At 46.4% G+C, this 27965-nt stretch overlaps 1 protein-coding gene across 2 annotated transcripts; it reads right to left on the bottom strand.

Moving 5' to 3' along the window:
* Positions 1-27965, bottom strand: BMF (Bcl2 modifying factor). Of its 2 annotated transcripts, XM_027870024.1 has the most exons (5): positions 27859-27965; positions 24724-25020; positions 22127-22287; positions 6757-6811; positions 1-249 (listed from the first exon to the last, which is right to left on the bottom strand). In XM_027870024.1, the coding sequence occupies exons 2-5, from the start codon at positions 25013-25015 to the stop codon at positions 152-154; spliced, it is 606 nt and encodes a 201-aa protein (XP_027725825.1). In that variant the 5' UTR covers positions 25016-25020; positions 27859-27965; the 3' UTR covers positions 1-151. The 2 variants fall into 2 exon arrangements, with proteins under 2 accessions (XP_027725825.1, XP_027725826.1); XM_027870025.1 differs by lacking the exon at positions 6757-6811 and having other exon boundaries at positions 27859-27964.

Below are 27965 nucleotides of genomic sequence, written 5' to 3'. Positions count from 1 at the left end.
AATTTTCAAAATAATAATAATAATAAAAAAAACTTCACAAGACACAGTGCCAGTTTTCCTGGAGTTCTGCCAGATGTCCTGCTCCAGGAGTAGGAGTGGAAGTGGGGGTCTCCCAGTGGTCCACACACAGAGAGGCGCAGCAACGTCTCACCTAGGGCCTGCCCCATTCCTGTTCTCCTCTCTGTTCAAGGCCAAATTGTGAAGAAAGAGGAGGATCTGCCACCACACATGGTTTCGGTTCTGCTGGTGCTGGAAGACAAAAAAAAGGTCCATCTAAGTCCCACACAGACTCCTTATCAACTCCAATAAAAGTTCAGTTCCACATTTCATGGGGCAGGCACTTTAATCCTATCAGCACAGCAAGCTGAAAAAAGGAGGGGAGAAAAAAGGGTGATGGAGAAGAGAAAGTTAAGTTCTCCAAAAACAATTGTCTTTCTAACATTAAAAAGAAAAGACCAGACTCTTTAGGCATTGTGCACAAGAGGATTAAACTTCTTTCCCCCTCCTGCTTGCAAGATTTTACAGAGTTTAGCCAAGAGCTGTTTTTAATCAGATTGGCTCCTGAGCCTCTCAAACCCCAGCTGCACTAACAACAAACTTTTTTCAGAAAGAAAGGGAAAAAAAGTGCCCCTTTTCCCCCCAAAGTAACACAGAGAACAAGGGAGTGGGGAGGGAGAGGGGAGGGAGTCTCCATCTGCAAGTGATTTGACACTGTGAAGGTCAAAGGGTTAATCTTCAATTTAAACCACACTGCTGAGGCAGCAAAAATCTGATTTCATCCAGTGCAAACACACACACACACACACACACACACACACACACACACTTGTGCACCCTCCCACTCCCCCTGCTTTCCCTTCCCAGCATCTCCAGCTCAGTCCTGCCCTTTTTATAGCTATTCTTGACAGTAAGCCATAAATAATCCCTCTTGGAGCCCTTTCCTACTGACTGGAGCCAATTAAACCTTAAGCAAGAGCATACTTGAAAACAAAACAAAAACAAAGCGTACACACTACGCTCCCGGAGGTTATCCCAGGTCCTCCTGTTCGGCAGGAACGCTGGAGGCAAAGTTCAGGGGTCAGCGGTCTCCAGGACGCCTGCTGGTGCCCTACCCAAACAGGTAACATTTCTTGGGGCTCAGTAGGGACTGGAGAGAACCAGCACTCCTCAACCTCTGACCACCCATTGGCGAGGAGGGTCTCTGTTCAAGAAAGATAGACTTCTCTCCTTATCTAGCCAGAGGACTGGGTTGGGGGAGTGTGTCCTGGAGGGAGAACATGGTGGAAAGCCCCACCAGAACCTGCAATGAGGAACCCGATGTGCTGGTGCTTCTCCAATGGCTCGGTCAGTAAATCAGGCATTTGAAGAGAAATTTCATAAAATGTTTTCCCAGGGGACCTGAACCTCCTCTTTAAAGGAAGCTTCAACCATAGCACCAGGAGACTCAGGGCATGAGTCAGATGGCCTGAAAATCACATCGTGAGTCAGTTCCAGCAGAACTGGAAACGGACCCCAAATTTCCTGACTCCCAGGCCAACACCAATATCATCTGGCAACCAACCTTCCCGATGTTTTCCCTTAGCATAGGTGAATTTCCTTAGGTTCTCCCTCCCCTTTGACCTTGGCCACAGAGATAAAAGATACCTTCTAGGGTCCCTGGCCTGAGTGGTTTCACCATGATGAGCTAAGAAATGACCTTGGAGAGAAGTCTTAGAGTCCAGTAGGCAATAGCATTCCTCTCCCCTCCCCAGAGGGACAATCAGCTGGAAAGGGCAGGGGGAATTAGCAATCATACTTCGGAGCCCCAGGGAAAACAGGGATGTGCTACTGAAGGAGGCCTTCAGATACACGTGAGGGGGAGACTGATAACTTCCTCCTGTTTTGTAAACAAACACGGTAAATGAGGAAACACGCGCTAGCCTTAGAATCTGGTTAGAGTAAAGCAGCGTGAAAAAGGGCTCAGATGCAAACTTGACTATTCAGGCAGGCAGCAGCCCAGCAGACCTCTCCTGGCCCCATTCCCCCAGCTGCAGGGGGACACAGGTGCTAAATCTGGGTGGTGCCACAAGGAGGGAGACAAAAAGCTGCTCTTCAGGTGGGTCAGGTTGCATCGCCACCGGAATCCCTGCTGCAACCCCTGTGAAGGCTTCCCCCATTCTCCTACACACACGACCCCCACCTCCAGGGAAGCGATAAAGCTGAATCCTCCTGTTTCCACCACACTACCCTCTTGTATTATCAGAGTAGACCATCTGCTCCCTCTTCTCACTGGAAGTGAAGAACATGGCAGGAAACCAACTCAAAATCACAGCAGAGGTAGCAGGGTATGGTAGGAGAGGTCTGGCTCTGGAGTCAAAGACCTGGGTTCAAATCCCCCTGTGAAACTGACTCCCTACGGGATCTTGGGCAAGTTGCCTCCCTGGGTCCCAGTTTTCTCATCCATAAAACAAGGGGGTTGCCAGCAATACCATTTCTAGGGCTGTATCCCAAAGAGATCATAAAAACAGGAAAGGGACCCACATGCACAAAAATATTTATAGAAGCTCTTTTTGTGGTGGCAAAGAATTGGAAATTGAGAGGATGCCCATCAATTGGGGAATGGCTGAACAAGTTGTGGTATATGAATGTAATGGAATGCTACTGTGCTATAAGAAATGATGAGCAGGTGGACTTCAGAAAAACCTGGAAAGACTTATATGAACTGATGCTGAGTGAAATGAGCAGAACCAGGAGAACACTGTACACAGTAACAGCCACACTGTGTGAAGACTGACTTTGACAGACTTGGCTCTTCTCAGCAATGCAAGGATCTAAGACAACTCCAAAAGACTCATGATGGAAAATGCTATCCACATCCAGAAAAAGAACTATGGATTCTGAATGCAGATGGAAGCACGCTATTTGTTCTCCTTTTCCTTTGTTGTTTTGCTTTCTTGCTTCATTCTCGTGGTTCCTCCCATTGGTTCTAATTCTTCTTTACAACATGACTAACGGGACAGTATGCTCAATAGGAATGTATAAGTAGAGCCTATATCAGATTGCATGCCACCTTGGGTGCGGGGGAGAGGAAGGGGGAGAAAATTTAAAACTCAAAATCTTACGGAAGTTAATGTTGAAAACTAAAAAATAAATTAAAAAAAAAACCAAGGGGGCTGGACTAGATGTCCTCTGAGGTCCCTTGCAGTAATACAGCTATGAACCTAGGCCCTATTGACCAAACATCTGGAATGCCACTCCAGGATGTGCCACTGACCCATCTCCAGGATCTTGGCTAGAAGGTTAGATTGCCAACTAATCTAACACAGATCAAGAATCCCCACTACAATATCTCCCAGGGTCAAAGACCTATATGAAGGGGAATGTACTACCCGGGCTGCCCATTAGACTTCTAGTTAACTTCCTAACAATGAGAGGGTTTCTTTCTATTCAACCAAACCTTCGCTCTATCTCCTCTCATCTTCCATTCATTGCTCCTTGCCCTGCAAGCAGAAGTCAAATGCCCTTCCAAATAGCAGCCTTTCAAAGACTTCAAGACACCCACTATGCCTCCCCCTACTGTGTCTTCTCTTTCCAGGCCAAACGTTCCCCAGCGTCTTCAAGCACGAAGGCCTGGCCTTCATGCCTTCCATCATCATGGGTTCTAAACCACAATGATTCTCACCGATTGGCTAATAATAGGTCCCAGCCCCAGCCTCAAGTGGTCATTAGGTTTTGGTGGCTCAGAGTAAGTGTAAATAGCAATTGATTCTGTTCTGAACAGAAACTCTGAGGGTCTTCCCCTCTCAAGACTGATTCTTTTGTGAAGGCAAACTAGGCCATCTTTTGCCTCAATTCTTACCTGCCTTAAATAACTGAATAGGTGTTTCCTCAGACTAACTGAGACAAACTAACTTCGCTTAAAAAGGCCAAGGTCGGGGCAGCTAGATGACACAGTGGATACAGCATCAACCCTGGAGTCCGGAGCACCTGAATTCAAATCCAGCCTCAGACCAAATACTTGACACTTACTAGCTGTGTGACCCTGGACAAGTCACTTAACCCCAGTTGCCTAAAAATAAAAGATAAAAAAAAATTAATAAACAAAATTGCCTCACGGAAAAAAAAAAAGGCCAAGGTCTCTCACTGCATCGGGGGCCATCTCCAGTCATCCTGACCTATGTCTCACTGCTGGACTCAGGAGAGTGTGAGGCTGGTGACTTTGCACAGTTCTACCTCACTTAAATTCTATTCACTTGCAAATCAAGACATCATCCTCACTATGTCATTGGTCCTCTTCGAGAACAAAGGACAAACAACAACAACAACAGGTTCATACAATTGTAGATGCAGAGCTGGAAGGAAACTCAGAGGCCAACCCCCTTCATCTTACGGTGAGGAAGCTGAGATCTAGGGCTGACAAGGTCACAATGGTAGTAAGTGCCAAAGGAAAGGTTAGAACCTACGTTGATAAATGAGTCAATAAATGAGAAAGCATTCACTAAGCACTTATTATGTGCCAAACACTGCGCTAAGAGCTACGGATAGAAAGACAAAAAGCAAGGCAGTTCCTGACTTCAAAGAGCTTACCCTCTGTGAGGAAGACCACAATACAGGGGAGTGGAGGCTAAGGTGGGGAAGAGTGTTTGTTCTAGAAAGTTGCAAAGATAGTGAGTGGGGTCAGAGGACAATTGATGAAATGTTCTTTCCAGGAATGGCAGTACTGATTTGATTACTGACCCCCTGGCAAGTAGTGGAAAGCAGGGAGGGTGCAAACAAAGAAGGAGGACGGCATCACGGAAGGGTATAGAAGAGGATCTAGTGCGGAGGGACCGAGATAAACCCTTACCAATCAGGAGCACAAGGCTCCAAGGTTAAGAGCTGGAGTACTTGGTCAGAGGCAAGAGTAGGGTGTGGAAGCAGGAAGATGGTCTGACAACCGTACCAAGCTGCCTTCCAGATCACCCTCTAGCTTACTGTTGTTCTTTCTAAAATGTGGCATCCAGAATGATGCACAATGCTCTAGACATGATCTGAACAGGACAGCGTGTAATGGAATTTCCTACGTTCTGGACATTATGCTGTCCTAAATTCAGTCTAAAATCACATTGGCTTTCTTGGCTGCCATTTTGCTGAGGTGACTCGCACTGAGCTTGTGGTCCACTGAAATCCCAACATCAGGGATGCTTAACTCTGGGGTTCATGAACTTTTTTTTTTTAATATTTTGATAACCACATTTCATTATGATTGGTTTCATTGGCAATTCCATGCACTTTATTTTGAGAAGGAAGGGGTCCACAGGATTCCCCAGACTTTCCCACAAAAAAATGATAAAGAACTAAGAACCCATGCTGGATAATCTTTACATTGAATGATTGTCGATTGTCTAGCTATCCCTTGCCCATCTCATACTTGCCAAGGTGATTTTTTTAATCCAAGTGTAGGATTTCATATGTATCTCCATTAGATTTCATCCTATTCTTTTCAGCCCACTATTCTAAGACTGCAAAGATCTCTTTGGATCCTAATTCTATCTGCTAAGGTATATGCTATCTTACTACATCCATGTCTTCTACAAATACAACAAGTAAGTCTCTATGTGCTTCAATATTTCTCCCATTCCCAATAGGGAGCCTATCAATCTGTCCATGAAAAGCACTGACTGAGTGACTACTATGGGTTAGACGTTGGGCTTGCAACTAGAGCTGAAAAGCAAAAAGTAAAACAGTACCAGCCCTCAGACAGCCTACATGCATTCTATTGGAGGAGCCAACATGTGTATCAGGAAGCTGGAGACAATGTTCACTGGTGGACAGAAGCACCATCATTTCCCAACTCCCCCACCTTAATCGATCCCCTGAGGAATTGCCCCCAGCTTCCTGTTAAATTGTTGTTGTTCAGTTGTGTTCAACTCTTTGTGAGCTCATTTTGGGGTTTTCTTGGCAAATATACTGGAATGGTTTGCCATTTCCTCCTCCAGCTCATTTTTACAGATAGGACCTGAAGCAGACAGGGTTAAGTGACTTGCCCAGGGTCACACAGGTAGTGAGGATCTGAGTCAGGATTTGAATTCAGGAAGATGAGTCTTTCTGACTCCAGGCCGAGCACTCTATCCACTGTAGATAGCTTCCTAGCTTCCCATCCTGTTAAATAAGTGTATACAAAGTGGATGCAGCATGATAGAGATGGGGGTGGAGGAGGGAACTTAGCAATCAGCAGGGCTAGGAAAGACTTCCTTCTTAATGGGTAATCCTAGCAGAGAAGTTGCATTTTGGCTTATAAAGCACTAAGAATTCTTGGGAACCAAAATACTTCTTAGTTCATTTCTGGAGAATAACGCTAATGTTGTGTATGGAGACACAGAATCGGGTGAGGAACTGAAACTGCAGCCCACTCGGGAAGGCTGAGCTGATTCAGGAGAGGGAGGATCAACAGGGCAAGGCCCTAAACTGCTTACTGAGCTTCACAAGAGCCAATGTATGGACAGACTATAGGGTCAGATTTAGAGCTGGAAGGGACTCGAGAGGTCAGCTAGTCCAACCAAACTTCTTATTTTACAGATAAGGAAACAGAGGCACAAAGAGGTAAAGGGACTTGGCCAAGAGCATATCAGTAGTAAGTGATAAGAGCTGAGACTTGAACCCAGGTCCTTTGACTCCATTACTTGGGCAGCCTGCTATATTTATACCTCTCAGGTGCAATGAGTAAGGAGAGTCCCAGATCTGAAGTCTGGAAGACCCAAGTTCAAATCCAGCCTCTGTACTAGTAAGCACACTTACCAGTTGTATGGTTCTGAGCAAGTGACTTAACCTCCTTCCGCCTCTGTTTCCTCATCTGTAAGAAGAGGATAATCAATATACATTCATTAGGCACCTACTATGTGCCAGATACTGTGGTAAGTGCTGAGAATATAAAGAGGCAAACAACAATCCCTGCCCTCAAGGAGTTTACAATCTAATGGAGGAGACAATATACAAACAAATATATACAGGATCAATAGGAAATAATTAAAAGAGAGAAAGCACTGGAATTAAAAGGGGTAATAATAATAGCACCTACATCCCAGGGTTGTTGTAAGGATAAAAGGTAACATTTATAAGGTGCTTTGCAAAACTTAAAAGAGATATATTAATGCTGGCAAAGATATAAACCGTGCCATGTTTTCAATGATTCGCAAAGTGCCTGCTACCATAAGAACCCGTCTTTTTAACACTAATAGTCTTCCAGGGATGTTGTATGTGGCAAGACTTCATCATGGAACACCATGATCCCAGCAGTAAAACTGCACATAACCCAAAAGGAAATGGAAAGACACACGGTGGAGCATAAATTTGGTGCAGCATGTTACCAAGAACAATCTGGGCCTCAGTTTTCTCATCTGCAAAATGAAAAGGTCAGACTAGATGACCTCTAAGTTCCCTTGCTAGCAGCACTAAATCTATGATGCTACGGAAGAAAAAGTGGCAACAGATAACATTATCAAGGGCAAGGATAACCCAAGGAGAACCAGAAGATAAAGCACCTACTACGTTCATTATACTGGTTCCTTCCAAGATATTAAAAGAACAAGAGGAAGGTCAATAAGAGTATAAGCTCCTTAAAGACAGGAACAGTCTCATTTTAGTCTTTGTATCTCTAGTGACTAGCAGAGTCTCTGGCACATAGTAGGAGCATAATGCTAGTTGACTGACTTCATCATATTAGATAGATTTATGGGAGGATTTATGGGACAATATGGAAAAGAAATGTATACACCAGGTGAGAAGTTGTGGAGGGAGTTCCCACACCGATGGAATCCAGACACCAAAGTTGGTAGTTAGGGTACTACAAAGCCAAAGTCCTCCTACCATAATCCCCTCGGGAGCCTATCCAAAGGTAGACCTTCAAGTGAGAGAGAAACTCCCAGGGCCTAGTTTGTGCATCAAACTCACTGCATCCTAGGATCATAAGATCATATATTTAGAACTCGAAGGGACTTTACAGGCCATCTAGACCAATCTCTCTTTTTTTTCACACATGAAGAAACTGAGGCCCAGAAAACTGAAATGGCTTGCCTACTCGCAAAGCCAGTAAATGACAGAGCCAGGATTTGAATTTAAGTCCTCTGACTCCAAATCCAAGACTTTTTCCACTGAGCTATGCTGCTTTCTTGATAGATGACAATATTTGTGGTGGATCTCCTTAGTGTTTGTTGCTAATAAATTGAGGCTGGACACTTAATTTGCCACCATGGGAAGGAATCTGGTGCAGTGGGAAGAATATTGGGAGTGTGTATCTAGAGCCTGGGAGTCTTGGTGGCCATTGGTAAAATGAGAAGGATGCACCAGATGATTTCTAACATTCTTTCCAGTTCTAAATCCTATGATCCTCATCCTGGTTCAGCCACAGACTACCTATGGCATGATAGGAATATCTGTACCTGAGTGTCCATTTCCCCACATGCAAAATGAAGGCACTGGGCTAGGCCTCATCCAGTTCTACCATTCTACATTTGTTATTCACGCTTCTTCTTAAGATTCTGACTCAGAGTTCCATCTACCTAGCCCCACCATCCCTGGAGGGTGGGGCCTGAAGGGAGCCTGGAAACCAGACTAAATCATCCAGGAACCATCTGAACCCCACTGCACCAGCAGCATTATGTGACAAACACGGAATGGGAATTGTGAAATATGCACACAGCCCTCACATGAGCCCTCGGGGCACAGCCAGACACAGACATACATATTCCACTCCATCTTCCCTTGTCATTAAGTGGCCCCCAAAAGGCCCTTCCTAAAAGGAAACCAAGCCACCTCGAGCTGAGAAATATCAAAGAAGATCCTGATTACAAGAAACAACTTTTTTTTGTAAGTTTGAAACAAAGAGGTTCAACTAGTGAGGAAAGAAAAACTGTTTGGAGGGAAGGCAGTGGGAGAAACACGGGAAGAAGGAAGGAAACCAATTTTTTTCTGAAAAGAACACAGGGAGCTCAACAACACCAAAACACTGGAGCGTCAGATTTATTGTTCAAGATTCCTTCAGGGGCAGCGGGGACTGGGAGAGTCTGTACTTGGCATCCAGCTATCAAGATGACCCCTTGTGCAGCTTGCTGCAGATCTAGACTCACTAGATGGACTTTGGCCTAGAAAAGGAACTAATACCCCAGCATCTCCTTCAGAGCTCCAGGATACATTGTAAGGCCATTCCCTTTCTTTCTTTCTTTCTTTCTTTTTTTGGGCAATTGGGGTTAAGTGACTTGTCCAGGGTCACACAGCTAGTAAGTGTCAAGTGTTTGGTCTGAGGCCGGATTTGAACTCAGGTCCTCCTGACTTCAGGGTTGGTACTCTCTCCACTGCGCCATCTAGCTGCCCCAGTAGGGACATTTCCAAGGATGCCAGGCTGGAATGGGCCTCACAATGTAAACTCATGCCACTGCCTCCTTAGTGCCTTCCCTCTGAAACTATCCCCAATTTATCCTGTATATAGGTTTTGTATAGCTATTTTCATAAAGTCACCCCCATTAGACTCCTTGAGAGCTAGGATTGGTTATTTGGGGTTTTTTTTTTGCCTTTCTTTGTAAACCCAGAGCTTAACACAGTGCTCAGTAGACAGTAGGCACTTAATAAATGCTAGTTGGGGGCAGCTTGGTGATGCAGTGGATAGAGCACTGGCCCTGAAGTCAAGAAGACCTGAGTTCAAATCCGTCAAAACACTTGACACTTACTACCTGTGTGACCCTGGGCAAGTCACTTAACCCCAATTGCCTAAAATAAATAAACAAACAAACAAACAAATAAATAGACAGATAGATAGATAAATAAATAAATGCTAGTTGACTGATTGAGTCCCTCTATACCAGTATTCAATAGGATACTGAAGGACAAGCTTAGGCACTGAGGAAAAGAATATATATAATAACAATAATGGTTATTATTATTATTACTGGCCATTATAATGAAAGGCAGTGGATAGCAGTAGATAGACTTGGCCTCAGAGTCCTGATGGACATATGCCAGCTGTGTGATTCTAGGACAGTCACTTAACCTCTCAATCCTCCAGGCAGCTCTAAGAATTGCTGATTCATTTCAGTTGTGCCTGACATTTTGTGACCCCATTTGGGGCTTTTTTGGCAAAGATACTGGAGGAGTTTGTCATTTCCTTCTCCAGCTTATTTTACAGATGAGGAAACTGAGGCAAACAGGGTTAAGTGACTTTTCCAGGGTCACACAGTTAGGAAGTATCAGAGGTCAGATCTGAACTAGGCCCAGAGCTCTAATGACTGCACCAACCTAGTTGCCCCTAAATGTCTAAGGATAGCAGTGGCCAAGCAGGTACTGCTCTGCATTGGGAGAGGAAATTCCCCACTGAGAGAGGTCCTTATGTCTTTGAAATCACAGGTGAGGTACAAAAAACATTAGCAGTCACTGATCTTCATGAAAGCGTTATAGTTTACAAAATACTTTACATCCATTCTTTACAGCAACTTTATGAGGCAGCCAATGTAAGTATTATTCTACTGTCCCCATCTTACAGTTGATGAAATTAAGGCTAAAGAAAGTTAAGTCAAGGTCATACAGTTAGTCAATGACAGAACTGGGACTCCAACCAGGTCTTCTCCAAACTATGGACGTGTTTGAAGGGGCCCCCAAGTGAAGCAGTAAACAACTAGGTCAGAACCATTACAAAATTGGGTAGTTGCTGTATTCAGGAGAGCATTACCAGTACTGGAATAGGCATTCTCGGCCAGTTCCCAGCTCACCATTACTTCTAGCCAGAAGCTTGCTTGCATCATTTAGAGCAGAGGTTCTGGGATCCACAGTCCATGGACAGATTTTGGTGGGTCTACGAATTTGGATGGGAAGAAAGAAAATGACATCTTTATTTTCCCCTGGATGAAATTTAGCATTTCCTTCCCAAAAAAAATTATTCTGAGAAGGAGGCCATAGGCTTGATCAGACTGTCAAAGGGGTCTAATTAAGAACTCCTGACCAAGTGAGATGAAGAAAACAAATAAAGGGGGTGAACATATATCACAGCTTATATTTACATAATGTATGATGGTTAGGATCATAGATTTAGAGCTAGAAGGGGCTTGAGAGAGCTTCTCATCCAACCCCCTCATTTTACAGATAAGGAAACTGAGGCCCACCCAAAACCACACAGGTGGCAATTGGCAGAACAGTTACAAAGTGCTTCCACACACATACAATTCTAAAAACAACTGTATGAGCATTATTATCCTCATTGGATAAATAAGGAAACCAATGCTTAGAGAGGTTAAATAACTTCCTAGGTTACAAAAGTACTCAATAGCAGAGATGGGGACTCAAACTTAGGTCTTCTGACTGGGTGGATCTTTCCAATAATCCACATACTGACTCCTCATCACTCTCTCTTTCAGACCCAGAACATACAAGCATACAAAGCAGGCACCCAGCAATCAATCGTTTGTGTAATGGAATACAAAGAAATTAGTCTAGGAGAAACCCCTTGCCCAGGGCCAAAAACTATGTCAGGCCAGTTATCAAAAGAATTATTTTGTTTTATAATACAATATGTTCATTGCTTATGGGGAAAGCCAACTAGTTTAAAAAAAAAAAAAAAAGGCGGTTCATTTTATCTGACAAAGTTGAATTATACAATCTAAACCTTGCCCTGACCTATAAGGCTCCTCTCCGAGGGAATGGAGACTATACCCTGCCCTCAGTATACAGGATCTTAGCTCCCAGTTCAATCACCAAGATCTGTTTCTCTTCTCTCTACCAAAGAGTTTGTATATATTTTATGGTCATTTATATCCCAACTGTACTCATAAGCTCATTTTTAGCTCAAAGAAATATAAAGAAGGAGAAGGAATATAGGTGTGGCTCACTTTAAGAAAATTCAACCTATGGAATTCCAAAATTACAAAATAGATGAGGCAAGGCACGTAAGTCACTGGAACACTCAGTGACTTGGCCAAGGTCATCCAGTCAGTATGTGCCAAAGGTAAGATTTGAACCCTAGTCATCCAAACTCTGAGGCCAGCTCTCTATCCTCCACATGATGCTGCCTGCCTCTGAGGCTGCAGACTGCAAAACTGTTGTAGATCTGCATTATTAGAAGGAACTTCCTCACAAAGAAGTCCTCTCCCCCAAAGAAAATATAGGTCCAGAACAAAGTGGGGGGGGGAGAAAGGTGTATAAACCAGATTGTAAATTTTAGAGCACCCCCCACCATCAACTGCAACACCCTCACCTCTCCAAACCTTCTCAGGATTCTTGACCATTCCATATGAGTCAACAGTGTGAAATGCTGGCCTAGAAAGTTAATCGGATCTTAGGCTCCATGGTCAGAGGGATGGTAACCTAAATTAGGGAAATGAAAAGTCCTACCATGATCTATACTAGCTGGTGAGAGAAATGATTGTTTAAAAACCAATGATATGGGGAGATCCAAAGTTCCCCCCTTTTTCTATTGTCTTCATTTCAAAAACTCAGGCTCTGAAGATTGGGCTAATTTTCTCCTCTCTCCAACCCCACTCAACCTTAGAAGCAATCTCTAATCTAAAATGAATTCCACTCAGTCAAGCTTGGGTGGAGAGAGATCCTTTTATCTAGATCGCCCAAGGCTGGGGGTGGTCTGGGTATGGAGATAGTGTCACTGGCCAAGAGTGACGTGATGTCACTCTCAGCTCCTCATCGTAATATTCATTTTCTCATTAATTATTAGCCAACCAGAGTTGATTGCCACCCTCAGGAACACCCCTCTTGCAAGGGCATATAAGACATGAGCCTGCCACTATGACTGTCTTTGGCATTCGAGAGTGCCACTGACCTTTTATTAAAATTCTAGCATTATTAATAAAATTACTAATTACCCAGAAATTATATCACTTGAACTTTTTAAACATCACAATGAACTATATCTGGAGTATTGTGCTCATTTCCGTGCATAGCCTTTTAGGAGGCCCACTGATAAGCCAAGAGCATCCAGAGGGTAAAGGAAGTCAAGATCATATATAGCAGGACATATTTATTTACTTATATATTATAACAGGATAAGTTGAAGGAACTGAGAATGATTAGCCTGGAGAAATGAAGACTTGGGGGAGGGGGAAAGGTATGTAATACAGTTTAGGGAGGGTGGGGTGTGACGGCTGTCTTCAAGGATTTGAATGGCTGTCATCTGGAAGACATCCTGATTAGTCCCAGATGGCAGGACAGGGAATACTCCAAGGAAGTCACAAACAGGAAAATTTTCCTAACGATAAGAATTATCCAAAAGTGGAATGAGCTACTTAGAGAGGCAATTGGCTACCTCCCCGCCTTTTTGGTGGAGGGCACCAAACAAAGGCCAGATGACCATTTATCAAGTAGTTTTCAAAAGAGATTGTTGTTTGAGTATGATAGATTGGGCTAGATGGCCTCCAAGATTCCCTCCAAATATGAGACACTGCACCCCGTTTCATAATATTGCCTATTTATAAAGAGCTTGATATCTGACAAGCTGTTTCCATGTGTCTTATTCACTCGTCACAATGGTCCTGTGAGGTTGGAAGGACAGGAGCTACTTTTACTCTAATTTGGAGAGGTTTGAGGAGGTTGAAGCACTTGTCCAGGGTCACAGAGCGAATTAGTAGTATTGCTATTTAAGTTTTCTGCCACCCCAACTTAGTACTCTCTTCACTATGTGATAAGTAGATTGTCCCATCTTTGCCAAAGAATTAATAACAGAAATAACATTTAAGGGAATTTGTTTCCTGATCAGTAATTGCTTGACAAAGAGACTGGAAACAAGAACAAAGTCAACTATGAAGGAGCCATGAAGGCCCAATGAAGATAGAATCAGACAATGAGATAAAACATGCCTGAAGTTATAATGCAAATAAGTGGGAAACATGATTCCATTTCTGAAAATTCAGGTGAATGTTTAAGGAATGGATCTATACTTTCTCATTCTATTTTTCTCCATCTATATGACCCCTAGCAAAGGGCCATGACAGTGTGAGAGAGATAGCAGGAAAATCCAATTCAAAAGACTTAAAGAAAATCCCAGATCTCTTGCTTTTGACATGACTGACTCTAGGAAAGTCAACCTTTCTGGGCCTCAGTCTCCTCATTTATAAAGTGAGAGGTTTTGATTAGACCTCTAAGGTTAGCTCTGAATCTGTGATTCTCCATTCTACCTGTATACAACAGAATGTGAGTTCCTTGACAGGCAGGGACTATATCATTTATGCCCCTGTATCTCCAGTACCCAGTACTACCTGGCACATAGTAGGCACTTAATAAATGCTTGGTTATTAATTGTATTCGGGGAACATGGACTGTTGTTATTGTTGGTTAATCATTTTCAGTTGGGTCTGACTCTTCATGACTCCATTTGGGGTTTTCCCAGAAAAGATACTGGAGTGATTTGCCATTTCCTTCTCCAGCTCATTTTACAGATGAAGAAACTGAGGCAAACAGGGTGAAGTGACTTGCCCAGGGTCACACTGCTAGTAAGTGTCTGAGGCTGGATATGAACCCAGATCTTCATGACTCCAGGCCTGGTACTCTATCCACTGCACCACCTAGCTGCATAGTAGGCACTTAATACATGCTGGTTTCCTTCCTTCTTTTCTTTCTACCTAGCTGCCATGTGGACTAGTGAGGAATGAAATGGAGCCCAAGGCAAGAACGGGCCTTATCTTCATTTTTGCAGAGAAATTCCCTCAATGTGGGAAAGGGCACCTGTTCTGGCAGACCTGGTTTCAAATTCAGCCTCTAATGCTTACTACTGGTGGGACTCTGGGCAAATAACATATTATTGTCCCTGGCCCTCAGTTTCCTCAACTATAAAATGACAGGGTTACACTAGATTTCCTCGGAGAGCCCTTTGAGCTCTATATCTATGATCCTACTGAAAGGGGTCTCAGGCTACAAGGCCCAACAGAGAAACACCCTCTCCCTGCTCTAGACAGTCAGACCTTACAGCTATTCCCATTCTGTTCCTCCTTCCTCCCTGGCACCAAGATTGGACAGTGAATTCTGTACACTGTTCAAGGGGAGACTAAATCCCACAGGTACAGACCCTGGACAGGAAACAGACCAGCCAGGGAAGACAGACTGATAAGACACTTCTTAAAATTCAACGTTTAGGGTTTTCCACCCTAGGGGAAGAAATTATACCAACACAGAAAAGAAAAACACCTTGCCAAGAGCTGTGTCCTTTGACAGCTATGCCTACAGGAAGTGGAAGCCACTCGCCACCATGGCAACACCAATCGCCTCACGGGCAGGAGAGGGCAGCCTTAGGACAGCCCGTTCTCATGCAGCTGGACTTCCCTTCTTACCCAACCCAAAAGGCTGACTTCGGTGGCTAGGGGTTGGCTACAAGGAAGGGAGGGCTAAAGAGGCTGAGGGAGAGGTGAAAAGGTCTGGATCGATTGTTCTCCACTCCCTCAAACCCACAGGCCCTCCTTCCCCTCCTTATCGCCTTATCACGCTGCTGCTCTAGGTGATAGAGCGATCTGGGTATGGGTCTCGGGGACAAGAGCTACAGAGCCCCATGCCCAGTTTCTCTAAAAGCCCCCTCAATGCCTCACTTCCCTTTGGTCTACAAATGGAGAAGTGAAGAAGACTCGGGAGCCTAGCACAGAATTGTGATATCTGACGCCCCTAGGATACAGGGGTAGGAATAATAGTTCACAGGATCAGGGATTTAGAGCTGGAATGAGCCCTAGAGGGCATCTGGCCCAACTCCTTCACTTTACAGATAAGGAAACTGAGGCCAGAGGAGTTAAGTGACACGCCCACTAAACGACTGGAATGGGATTTGAAACTGGGTCCTGTGACTCCATGGGGGATTGGAGGGGACAGGGTGCTATTTGGATCCAAAAGGCTGTGGAGAGATAAGACTGGGCTCCTTCCAACGACCCCTGTGGCTAGCTGGTTCCTGCCCCACTAGGGCTTTCCTTCCTGGATACTGCCAACCTAAGCAGGGAAGGAGGCTCTAGTTTCCGTCTCTCTTATATACACTTTGTTCTGGTCATGGTAGGAATAGCAAGGGTATTTTTTTTTTTTTTTGGCCACCAGTAAGTAGCACAGGTTAAAATCCAAGCCAAACCCTTACCTCTGTTCCCACTGAGCACACCCTGTCCCCCCACAACATACACACAACAACAACAACACACACACACACACACACACACACACACACACACACACACACACATGCCTACCACCATGGGGAGAAACTGACTGGCCCCTTCTCCTGGAACACTGAAGGAGGAGCTGTCAGGTGCAGAGCCTGTGGGGAACTCGGCCCCTTGTCAGCCACACAGATGACTCAGAAGCTAAATATAGCCCGCGATATAAACAGAGCCAGCCACAGAGCAAACACAGGGCCCAGAAGACCCGGCTCTCACGCACAGCCTCTCTCAACAGCTACCCCTCTGCCCACCCACCCCCACCCCTCCACTCCTGCCCAGCATCCCCCCCCACCCCACCTCTCTGATGTGCTCCAGGCAGGCTTTCTACTCCAGTGGCAGAGGCTGACTCCCCAGGGACTCCTTCTCATCAGTCTCTGAGGCTTTCCTGTCCCCCAGCCCAGGACCACCCCCTCTTAGAGGCTAAGTTACAGTGCAAGCAAGCCACAGTCTTGGTTTAGAAAAACCATCCAACAATGGGAGGGTTTTAAAAGGCCAGGAAGCTAACGAGCCAGGCACTGGCCAAAAAAGTCACTAATAAGTCTAATAGACCACATAAGCCAACAGCTTAGGCTGGCCTTCTCTCTCTTTTAAAAAATGTTTCATTTATGCTCTTCTTTTTTATAGATCATTCTCCACTTCCCTCCCTGACAGCCCCCCCACCTCCCTAGTATTAGAATTTCCTCTTGAATAAATAGTATAATCAAGCAAAACAAATCAAAATGTTGGCCAGGCCTGAAAATGCATGCCTCATTCCACACCCATAGACTGCCACCTCTTCTAAGAGGCAGGAAGCAACCTTTACCATCAATCATCTACGGTTATGACTGGTCACTTGCAAGATTTTTCTCCCAAGGTGCCTAACCTTTTATATAAACTACAGGCTATGCCTATGTCACAAACTAAATTTACTTTTTAACTCCCTCTGGGAAAAAAAAAAAACCAAACAAACAACAACTTGTCATCAAAGTGCCCTAATGACACTTTTGCTTATAGCATAGGTGAAACCTCATCCAGAATTAATTTTCTAAGGACCTAATAATGATTATGCTCAGGATTTCTAAGTCAGATTGGTCAGGGTGGAATTATTCCCCGGTGCAAACCAAAGAACAGTTTCTAGGTGCCTAATTCCTACCCCCTTATAAGTTTGCTTAGCCAGCCGTCCTGAAGCAAAGGGTGCCTTAGCTTCATGAGATCTCTGGGAAATGCCCCAAGGTTTAAAGAGGCCCACAAGCCTCTTCTACAGGTGGACTATGAGACCCACTCACCATCAGCCCTATGCATGATGGCTGAGCCACACATTCCCTCCTTCACGCAATGCTGTGTTGGGGCAAAGGTAGAGCAGAGCATGGGAACTAGTCCTGTGTCGTAAGAAGCAAAGATCCCTTTCTGTGGAGATTCTAGCAAGGTATCTATCCAAGTAGTCAGGAAATGTTTCTACCCTCTTCCAGAGAAGAAAGAACACATGAACTCAGAGAACACTAAGGTCGACCCTAAGTAGCCAAACCTCACTAGACCTCACACTGGACTGCATACGTCATCAATTCAAGGATGGGTCAAGGAGTCGAAGCCTACACTTCTGGGTTTAAACAATCGAGTCTGCAGGACAAATAGGACTGATAAGTAGGTGGGAAGAGGTAATACTACATTCTGCCTCCAAATGCCTTGGAAACCCAAAAAGCCATTAGTAGGCACATCTCACACTTTGATTTTCTATTTCCGAGTCATTTTCTGTCTCTAACCTAAATGTCCGTCCCTAAATGACCACCATCACAACTGCACCAGTCCCCAGAATGCAATGCAGCTTGGGAAATAAGCCAAGTCTTCAACTGAAAAGCTATCAGAGAGATTTTGGCTGGCACAATCAATCTCCCGACAAGCATTTATTAAGTGCCTATTATAAGCCAGGCGTGTGCTTGACACTGGGAGGACAAAGAAAAAAAATTAAGTAGTCGTTGCCTTTAAGGAGTTTACATTCTGTTTCAGACAATTTCCACATTGGGGCTCCATTTGGTGACACATTGAGCGCTCCACGCCCTCCATGTAGTCCCATTTTTCAATACCACGGATCCATCCCTGACTTCATCTAGTCTTCTGACCTTGACTCATAGCTCCCCATAGTAGGAAGGCTTCCCTGACTTTACAGAAAGAATATCTGAGGGAACACATAGAAACTAGGAATATAAGATAGATACCCAGTCCAATATGCAGAGGGAAGTGTCTCAAGATGTGAGGAGGTAGGAGGAAGGTGGTTAGATCTCCCTTCATGTTTCCTAGGGACCCTACCACACAGCTGGGACCTCGCTCCCCCTTGGCTCTGACTGCCTCACTCAACTCACCAGGGGTCACAAATGAGGCATTTAGAGTGAGAAGGAACTTTAGGGCTCATCAAGTGACAGAAGAAGAAACAATGGCCTCTAGAGATTAAGTCACTTGTTCAAGGCTTCGTAGGTAATAAGAAAATAGCAATCTATCAAATCCAACATCATCTGATACTAAACCCAGAGTTGTTTCCACTATACTGAATCCTCCTTTAAAAAGAAAACCTGGACTGCAGTGTGTGTGTTGACATCCTGTAACTGACTAACCACATGATGAAGATGAAGCTGTTGGGCTGTGCCTCAGTTTCTCTTGGAGGATCCAAATGGCTCCTCTGTTTGCAGCATTCGGAAAAGGGAGGGGAGCCTCTTAGAATCCCACTATTCTAAAGCCAGGATTCCAGATCAGGTCTTGCAGCCAGCCCAGCATCAACGCCCTAAGAAGCAAAGAGCGACCCCTTCTACAAACAAGCCCTCCGGGAGCAAGAGTCTAAGTCAGACTCAGGAGGCAGTCATGCCATACCTGGCCATGAACTTGGCAGGTACGATGTTATTTAGGAACTGAACCCTAGTCCCCCCAGAGACAGAAGGGATACAGGGGAAGGACGACTTGGAAGTATTGCAGGAAATGTCTATATGTTTATTCTGACAACATATTTAAAGTAAAAATTCCTTTGTAAAAGCCAAAAAGAAAAAAAAAACCTGGAAAGGAAAATACTGACCCTGAGTCAGAGGGCCTACATTCAAACATCACCTCTGACCCTTGCTACCTGTGTGACTTTGCGTAACTAGAAGGCCTCAGAGGTCCTTTCCAACTTTCGATCTATGATCCAATGATCTCCCAGAGCCTGGACCCACTCTCCACGGAAGAAAGCCTAGTCAAAGCCACAGGCGACCTCGTGGCTATGTCTTAGGCAGGGACAAATGGAACATAAGCCCAAGCAGGGAGAGAAACAGCACAGCACAACTCAAGGAATAAGCAGAAGCCTAGGGTCCTAGTCCCAACGCCCTTCACTGTTGTGGGCTTCAACTTCCCAGACTGCAAAGAGGGAAAGAGCAAAAGCGGGAATGGCCCACAAGGTGCTTTGTAGATGGGAGATGCCAGTCAGCAACACATGCAAAAGACCAATGCAAAAAGTGACTTACTTTCTAAAGTCAAGTCTGAAAGGTCCAAAAGAGAGAATATCTGCGGCCATTTTGCTTATGGTTGTTAGGCCCCCTAGCTTCCCCAAAGGCACTAGTGGCAGGAGAAAGCCTAGTGTTAGAAATGAGAAGAAGGGAAGGAAGAGAGAAATACTAGGGGAAATTTTCAAAGAGAAAAGAAATAACATTAGGGCCTGGCTTTTACGTAATGTTGGAGCTGAGAAAACAGGTTGGAAAGTCAGAATTTAAAGTCACTCCAAAGCCACTGGTGGGGCGAGGAGGATCAGTTAGGGTCCATCCATTGAACACTCAGTATTAGCTTCCCTGGAAGGTTGTACTCCAGTTCTCCTTCCTCCCCCCCACCCCCCAGCTGAGATGGCCAGGGCCTTGGGAGGTCAGCAACCCAGACTGAGATTGAATAGTGAGCGCCTCTGGCTCAGAGCCTAAGTAGGGCTGGGAAGTTGACTCTGTGCTCTTAAAGGGGCCACTCTAAACTCCTGGGTCACCTTTTCCTGTTTAGTAGCCAGAGCTGGGGGACTGCAATTGGGGACTGGAAGAACTTTAGTTGCAGCCAAGCCCTGGGAAGAAAGGATTCCCTACTACCTTTTCTTAGGTGTGTTTGTAGGGGGAAATCTCCCTATGTGAAAATGTGCTAATGTAGCACCAAGGAGTCAGACAACTGGGCAAAAGCAGAGCCGCCAGGAGCGCAAGCCAGGCTCTAGGAAGGGGTGGGAGGCCTTCACCCCACATTCAGATCCCACACCAGACTAGCTAAACAGGAATTGCCCTGGAGAAATAACTGACCAGACAGCTCCCACCACTGGAGACCAAGGACAGACTACAAGAGAATCTCTTCCAGCCAGAGGAGGGGAGCCAGCATGTTGCCTAGCTCAGCTCCCTCCAGTTCTAAAAATGTGACTGCAGAGAAGGAACAGTTCTGAACAGCTCCTCCCAAGCCAAACCGCTATGTAAGATCTAGTAATGGAGATAGTAGGTTAGGGGATAGGGGTAAGGATGGCAAGGGAGGCCAGGAGAGAATTAGGCCAAATTGGAACTAGGTCAAGGGCCCAGGGTGTGAGCCAAAAGGGAAGCTCTTGGGGCCAAGGGATAGAGCAACTTGGGATCCCTGGGGTAGAAACAAGGGGATGGGGATGCTGGGTCAGGGTCAGAGCCATGATTTCCAAACCACCTTTGGTGATATAATCCTTCCCCTTCCCCTAGAGATTACTCTTGCTACCTGATACTATATGACTCCTTCTGTCCTTACACAACCCACCTACTGCTACCATGAGTAAAGACCCAGCAAGAGAACCAGAAAGCATTCATGGGCCCACAGTGGCAACCCCATTTTTTGTCTCATTTTCTCCCCTTGCCCCAGATTCTAATCAGAACTAAACCTCACAGGCCTATCTATGCCTGGGAAAGTTCTGCTGCCAAGTGGACACAATAAGGATATTCCAAGATCCAGCTACTGTTCAGCTCTGACACCAAAGTGGGGATTAGAGACCCTACCCCTAGTCAGTCATTCCCTCTGAGACCTCTGAAATTACTTATTTAATCTTGTGTCCCAACACGAATTATCCTTTAGTATGGGGGCCAGTGGAAAACACACAGCCACCACTGACTTAATGTAGACCAGCTAGGATTGTGCACCTCAAAGACCGGTTAATTCGATTTCCAAGTGACTTGAATTCACACTTGGCATTGTATCCTCTAATATAGAATGAGCCTGAGATACCTCTCCCTGCCTGGGCAACACTCCAAAATGTTGCCAGGGGAGGAAGGGTTAAGTGTTCTGGCTGAGAGGACCGACTCAGAAAGGCCCAGCACAGCGGGGCAGCCCAGGGCCCTCCACAGCTCCTCCTGCACGAGCCAGCCGGCCGCCGCCTTTGTTGACTAACTCTGCCACATGCTTAGCTGACACGCGATGCTCCACTGCGGCGGTGCCAGGGCTGGGCTGCCACCGGGCACCCCAAGCCCCAGGCCAGGAGGGATTCTCAGAGGTACTATTTTCTCCTGAGTCCCTGGCCCTGGTTCCCAGACAGAGACATCAGATCAGGCGGCCTCCCCAGCTGGAAAGTGTCAAATTACAACCGGTTCCACAGCTTCCCCCTCCCATGCTGGAGCCCCACTGCCTGGGTTAACCTTCCCTCTGCTGCACTGAATGCATGAGCAGGCGGTGGGGATGGAACATCCACTCCAAGGCACAGGGGTGACAGTGCTGGGGCAAGGAGATGGGAAGGTGGGGATGGTGAACAAGCTGCTGCCCAGCCCTTTCATAGCTCCCATCTCACTATAACCCTCCTGTCTCCCCATCAAGAGGAGACTCTTTCTAACTTTCACCTCTAGGGTTCAAGACGCTCCCCCAAACTGGGCCCAACTATTCCTCAGAAACCGTGGCAAGTCAAAGAAGAGCCCGAGACTCCAACTGAAGGATGCCTCACGTCTGGATGAGGATTTCTAATGCGAGAAAGGCAGCATAGGGTTCTTACAGTCCTGGCACCCGTTTAAGCTCAGTGTTGATTACCTGATACCTACCCGCTGCATGTGGAGTCTGTGGAACTGGTCTGCTATGCATTGAAGCTTTCGGGCAATCTGCACCTCAGTTCGATGTTCCCACTGCTCTTGAGGGGGCTCCTCTCCAAGCCTCAGGCTCACAGGAAAATTGGCTGGGAGGGGAAGTCGGTATCCAGCATTGCCTGCAAAGATGGCAGGAGGGAGAAGGTAGACACGAGCCAGCATTTTACACAATGACCAGAGTCCTTCCTAGAGGCTTCATCCACAAATGCCTAGGAAGGTCCACTGGTAGGCATCAGTTCCAAGTGCAAATCTGGAAGGATCTCATTGGCTATGTGGTCCAACTCTCTCATTTTACAGATGGGGAAACTGTTGCTCAAAAAAGTTAAATGATTTGCCCAAGGTCACATGGGAAGTTAGCACCAGAGATCATATTTTATCTCAGATCCTTTGAGTCTTAAGCCAGTGTTCTTTCCACTGGACATGTTAGAGCCTTGATCAAAAATCAAAGAGTACAAATTTCAACTTTGGCATTACTCCATAGTAGACATAGTCTCTCATTTATTTACCCAAGTTGATTAACTTAGAATTTATGCAAGGAGAATAGATTTCATTTTTTAACCTCCCCCCCAAAAAAGAGCCTACTAAGTGCTATGTTGTATGGGGGGGGAGAAATAAGGGAAATAAAACTCAGTACCTGAGTACACAAATAACTACAGTACAGACTAGAACATGATAGGAGTACAAGAAAGATAAAAACAGTACTTTAGGAGTTGAGAAGAGAAAAATGATCACACATGGTTGGGAGGTAGAAGAGAAAGAAAGAGAAAGAGAGGAGGAGGAGGAGGAGGAAGAGAAGAAGAAGAAGGAGAAGAAGAAAAAGAAGAAGGAGAAGAAGGAGAAGGAGGAGGAGGAGGAGGTAAAGCTTACTATACAGGTGGTATCTGAGCTAAGCCTTAAAGGATGGAGAAGAAGAATAAGGTAGGGTATTCCAGGTATATGAAGCACTGTGAGCAAAGACAGTGAAGCAGGAAAGTATAAAGAGTCCAATCAGGGCAGAACACAGATTAAGGGATGGAATGGGGCATAAAATTAGGCTAGAAGGTCAGAAAGGTCCATTCAAAAGAGCAGCCTGGTAGCAAATCTGAGAGTTATTTTTATGGCTGTATATTACCATAGTTAAGTACTCATTCCCCTCCAGGGTGAAGCCCCTCTCTAGAAGGAATTTTTAAGCTTTCCAGGGTTTTCGGTTCCAATAGACTAAGAGACTGAGGAAAGGGCCAAAAGGTGGAGCTGCAGAGGATGATACACCCTGGAACCTCCCCAGCACGCTTCAGGCAATACCGCCAAGACCAAGAAGAGAGCGCCTTAGGCCACAGGAAAAACAAAGTCTTGCAGGCAGCCTCAGCTGGATGCCCTCTGAATGTAGGGACTGTGGGCATCCCTTAAATCAGACACTCCCTACTCCCTCCTCTCCTTTTCTAATTACTCAAGCCAACTCTGTACAGAATTAATCTGCCTTATCACTGTAAGACAGTTCCTTCTAGAAAGAAATGCAGTCACCATAGGTCCTCTGCCTCATCCTATACACATAAGATAACTTCAGAACCTGGTTTCCCTCTCATCTCTTTAAACTAAAAAACGGGCTTAATGCCCAACCTCACTCCTTATGCCTGCCCCTCATGCCCCTTAAATTTAGGTAATGGAAATGGGATCTGCCCAAATTTAAGCCACCCTGTTGCTGAGGACCAGCCTCTCTCTCGGCATGAAGCCAAACCCAGCCAGGACTTGGCGATTTTCTCCTGCTCTCCTTCCAACCACAAGTAGTCTTCAATAAAAGCTGGGAGCCAAGCTTGGCCTCTAGGAACATTCTCTTCCAGAGGGAACTACAATGTAGCAACAGACTAAATGATAAGCCCGGGGAGAGTAGGGAAGCACTTCTACGTCTTCCCCACCACCACCCTTTCCTTACCACCACAGGTCACTGATAACTAGGCAGGGGCTTGGTCCTAGCTCACCTCCGGGACAGAACATCAACACAAAACCAAGAAGGCTTGGCCAGTCCTTTTCTACCCCCAAAGGTCCCTCCTGGGTGTGTGGAGGCAGGGAGAGACACAGCTAGATCTAAGACTGGGTTGTCCCCACTCTACAAAGCAAAAAAAGCCTGCCATACCCACTGAGCACAGTAACAGATAATCAGAGCCAAAAGGCACTTTAGAATACAGAAAAAAAAAAATGTTAGTGCTGGAAAAGAACTTAAAAATCACCGACCACAATCCCCTCTTGCACCAGAATAGTGGTATTCTTGAAATAGTGAGAGAATACCTGCTCCAAATTCCCATAGCACTGAACCACAGTGCCTTACATATAGTAGGTGCTCAGTAGTTATTTGTTGACCGGATAAATGAATGGTAAATGATGAGCAAGTCAATCTAGCTTTATGAGGACTGGCCACTGATCCAGCAAGAAGCAGAAAGAAATGAGGGCTCAGAAGGGGGAGAAGAGAGGACACAATATCCCTCTTGCCCCCTGCCATACCTTTATTGGAAGGGATATTTTCCCCTCTACCCTGAACTCAGAAGAGAAGGAATCCAGAGGGAAGAGACACTCAAACTCACCATAAAAGAGTCGGTGGGGTTCTTCAGTCACTCCACAAGGCAGCATGACACCCTGGCTTGGGGATGCCGGACTGAGGGTCTGAGTGGCCTTGTCTTCCTGGCCAACTGACCGAAGCCCTGGGCCGCAGCAGTGGGTGAGAGGGAAAAGCTGCAGCCCATCTAGCATATAGTCGGGCTGGCTCTGGGCAAACAGAGCAGCCGAGGTCAGGCCCCCTGGCTGCGCACCAGGCTCTGAATCCTCCGGGTGGAACACATCGTCCTCCAGCTCTTCGACATAATGAGGAGGCTCCATCTCTCCTGCAAAAGAAAGGCAGTCAAGTCTGGAGGGCCACTCCCCACCCCACCCCCCCTTGAAAGACTCATGCCCCTGCTCTCCATGTTCCTCCTAGCCAATGGAAGATAAGGTTAGGGACTGCTGGCATACAGCCTTGGCACAGGGGACCTATAAATGAAGGCCAAAAAAAAATCCCCCCAAAACTACCTGGGCAAAACCCAACACACCTGGCCCCTCTACCAGGCTGCCCACAGTCTCCTCTACCCTTGGCTTCTTTTCCTGAACAGGCCTGTCTGTGGAGATCAGACTATGAGTGTTCTTGGCAAGGGCTATTTTGGCTGCTATGAGACTTACTTACAGAGTCTGGGTGCTGCTATGGGGTATTTAGGAAATGGTAAACAATGAAAGCAGTGGGGGGAAAAGAGGCACCCAAGTCATTCACCTGCTCCAGGAGTGCAAGGTCACCCAAGCAGGCTCCAGACACAGTGTTCTCTACAAGTAAAAAAGCAGCATAATCCCCACCCTAGGGAGCTCACTACCACACTCAGGCAGAGCTGAACTCCTGGCTAAGCAACAACTACAACAAAAGCCAACAATAACTTTGTAGCCTTGCTTCCAGCTCCAGAACCTGCTCAAGTCCCTCCCAGCTGCCTAACTTTCCCCTATGCCCCACCCCCTCTTGCTCAACACCCACCAATAGACACTGGAGAGTGGTTTGGTGGTGGTGAGATTCCTGGGAGAGCCCAAGTCACAACAAGATGCTCTGAATCTGGAGAGTCACTGAACTGAGCTATCTGCTCTCCAGAAGTCCACTGGGAGGGTGAGCTTATCACTTAGAAGCCTTCAGAACCTGCTCTTTGCAAAGTCCCAAACCCCTACCCCATGCCTGTCCCTGGTTGAACCTGGGAGCTGTGTATCTTGTCTCCTAGGAGGAAGTAAAACTCAGCCTCATGTCACTGGCATCACTCCTCCTTCCCCTACCTATACCATTCGGGTAACTAAGAAGCACCTCTTGCTTTAACAGAGCTTAGAGAAGACTAAGTCCTGGGGCGACCCACTCCCCAGCTCCCACAGTTTAAAACTCAGTACTACACACTTGTACCATGTATTCAGTGACTCCAATGTCACAGTGTGTCTTAGCTTTGCTAGCGCCCCAAAGCAGAAGTCACCTACACTCTCCAATGCCCTTTCTTCAACTGAGTGCCATGGCATAAAGCTTGTCAAAGACAGCATCAAAAACAGAACTCGGGAATCCTGTATCCCAGCTTATCTCTTGCCTTCAAACAATCCAAACTGAACTGTGTTTTTCTGACGCATCCAAATAGATCACACCTAAATTTGGAGAGCTTGGGTATCAAATACTTCTACCTTCTTCAAATACATCACTCCCCTCTCCCAGATACCTGAGTTGTTAATGAAAAGGGCCAAAGGACACATATAGATGACGATGCTCTCTCTCTCCCCCCCCCCCCCACACACACAGAGCTATGTACCAGGATGCAAACTTTCTAACTGAACTGACCTCAGGCTGCTCTACCAGAGTTATGTAGTGGTGGTTACCTGTTGCCCAGAAAAATGACAGCCTTTAGCTGATAACAGTAACCCCAAAGAGGGTTCCCTTTAAAGCTGCTGGGATCCCACAAACAGAGGCAAAAGACAGAGACTCTTTTTCTCCTCTGAAGCTTGTCAGCTTTTACCCTCCAGGCAAAGCCCTAGTTCTAAATTGCCTGGGTTGGGTGAGAGGGGGAGGTGTAGCCCGAGTGGGCTGGATCAGCAATCCCCAGGAGATCCTTTCCATTCTCTACTATAGGAAGTGCACAGACCGCCCCCCCCCCACCTGATCTGACTTTCCCCAGTGATTCAGCTCCAGACTCCTCTGCCAGTACAGGCTAGTCCAGAAAAGTTGTGTTACACTGACTGGGGGAGGGGTGGAAGATGAGGCAAGTGGTCCCTGAAAACCCTTGGGATAAATGATGGAAGAGATCCCCACAGAGCTGAGGATGCGGGACACTGAGCCAGAGGGCTCGGTTTCCTCAGGAAGACACTGCCAGGTAAGACATTACTCCAAAGTGAAATCCAAGCCCTTCTCGACCCGCCCAAACCTTTTCCAACTGTGACAGTGGCTTCCAAAAGTTGGGCTTGGCCCCAGGGGGCACAGACAGAAACTAGGCAGCCGGAGTTTCTGGCGCTGCCAGAAACCAGGGGTCATATGTATACTACAGACCTGGGTCCACAGTACAAGATAACTCCAGGAAAGAGCCTCAGCTCTAGAACTAAGATGCCAGGGCTCAGAGCCAAAGCCCAGTGATGAGCGCTTGGGGCTCAGTGCCCAGACTGAGATGGGAAGGAAGTAAAGGAAGCCAAAATGTAAAGGAGTAGTCAGACCCCTCGGAAGGCGGTACACCCCAAAACTCTTCACCACCTTCCCTACTTTGGAGTAGGACTCTAAAAAAGAGCTAGGGTACCCCACACACCCCCAAAGTCCCACAGGCACCGGCACCCCCAAGCTTCTTTGGTCATTGCAACCTGAGCCCCTTTTCTGCCAGCGACCTCCCTGGAGCAGAGTGCACCCCAAGCTCCTTCCTGGTACCCCCACGCTCACAAATCACCGGAGTGCAAGGCAGCTCACCTCCTCTCCCAGGTCAGCCCTTTAACTCCTCCTCCCTCCTCCCTGCACTGCCCCCAAGTAGTGGCCACCACTCCAAGCCTTCCCTGCCTCGGGGCACGGATCCCCAAGGGTCCACTCTGCCCCCCACACGGGGCACTCACTGCAGCCCGCTCCTCGCCACGTGGCGCCGTCTGCCCCCCACGGGGCGCTGCACCCCGCTCGGCCAGTCAGCCCCCCATCCCCGGGGGCTTACCTGGCAAAGGAGCGCAGACAGCAGGCGCGCGCGCAGGGAAGCCAACCTCTGCCGCCGCCCGCGCGGTATTGTTTCCAAAATACCCCCGCTCTCTGGCATCCCGCAAA

Source organism: Vombatus ursinus, unplaced genomic scaffold (genome assembly GCF_900497805.2).
Source record: "Vombatus ursinus unplaced genomic scaffold, bare-nosed wombat genome assembly UNPS02014794.1, whole genome shotgun sequence".
NCBI classification, from domain to species: Eukaryota; Metazoa; Chordata; class Mammalia; order Diprotodontia; family Vombatidae; genus Vombatus; species Vombatus ursinus.
This window is presented reverse-complemented; position numbering and strand designations above follow the sequence as displayed.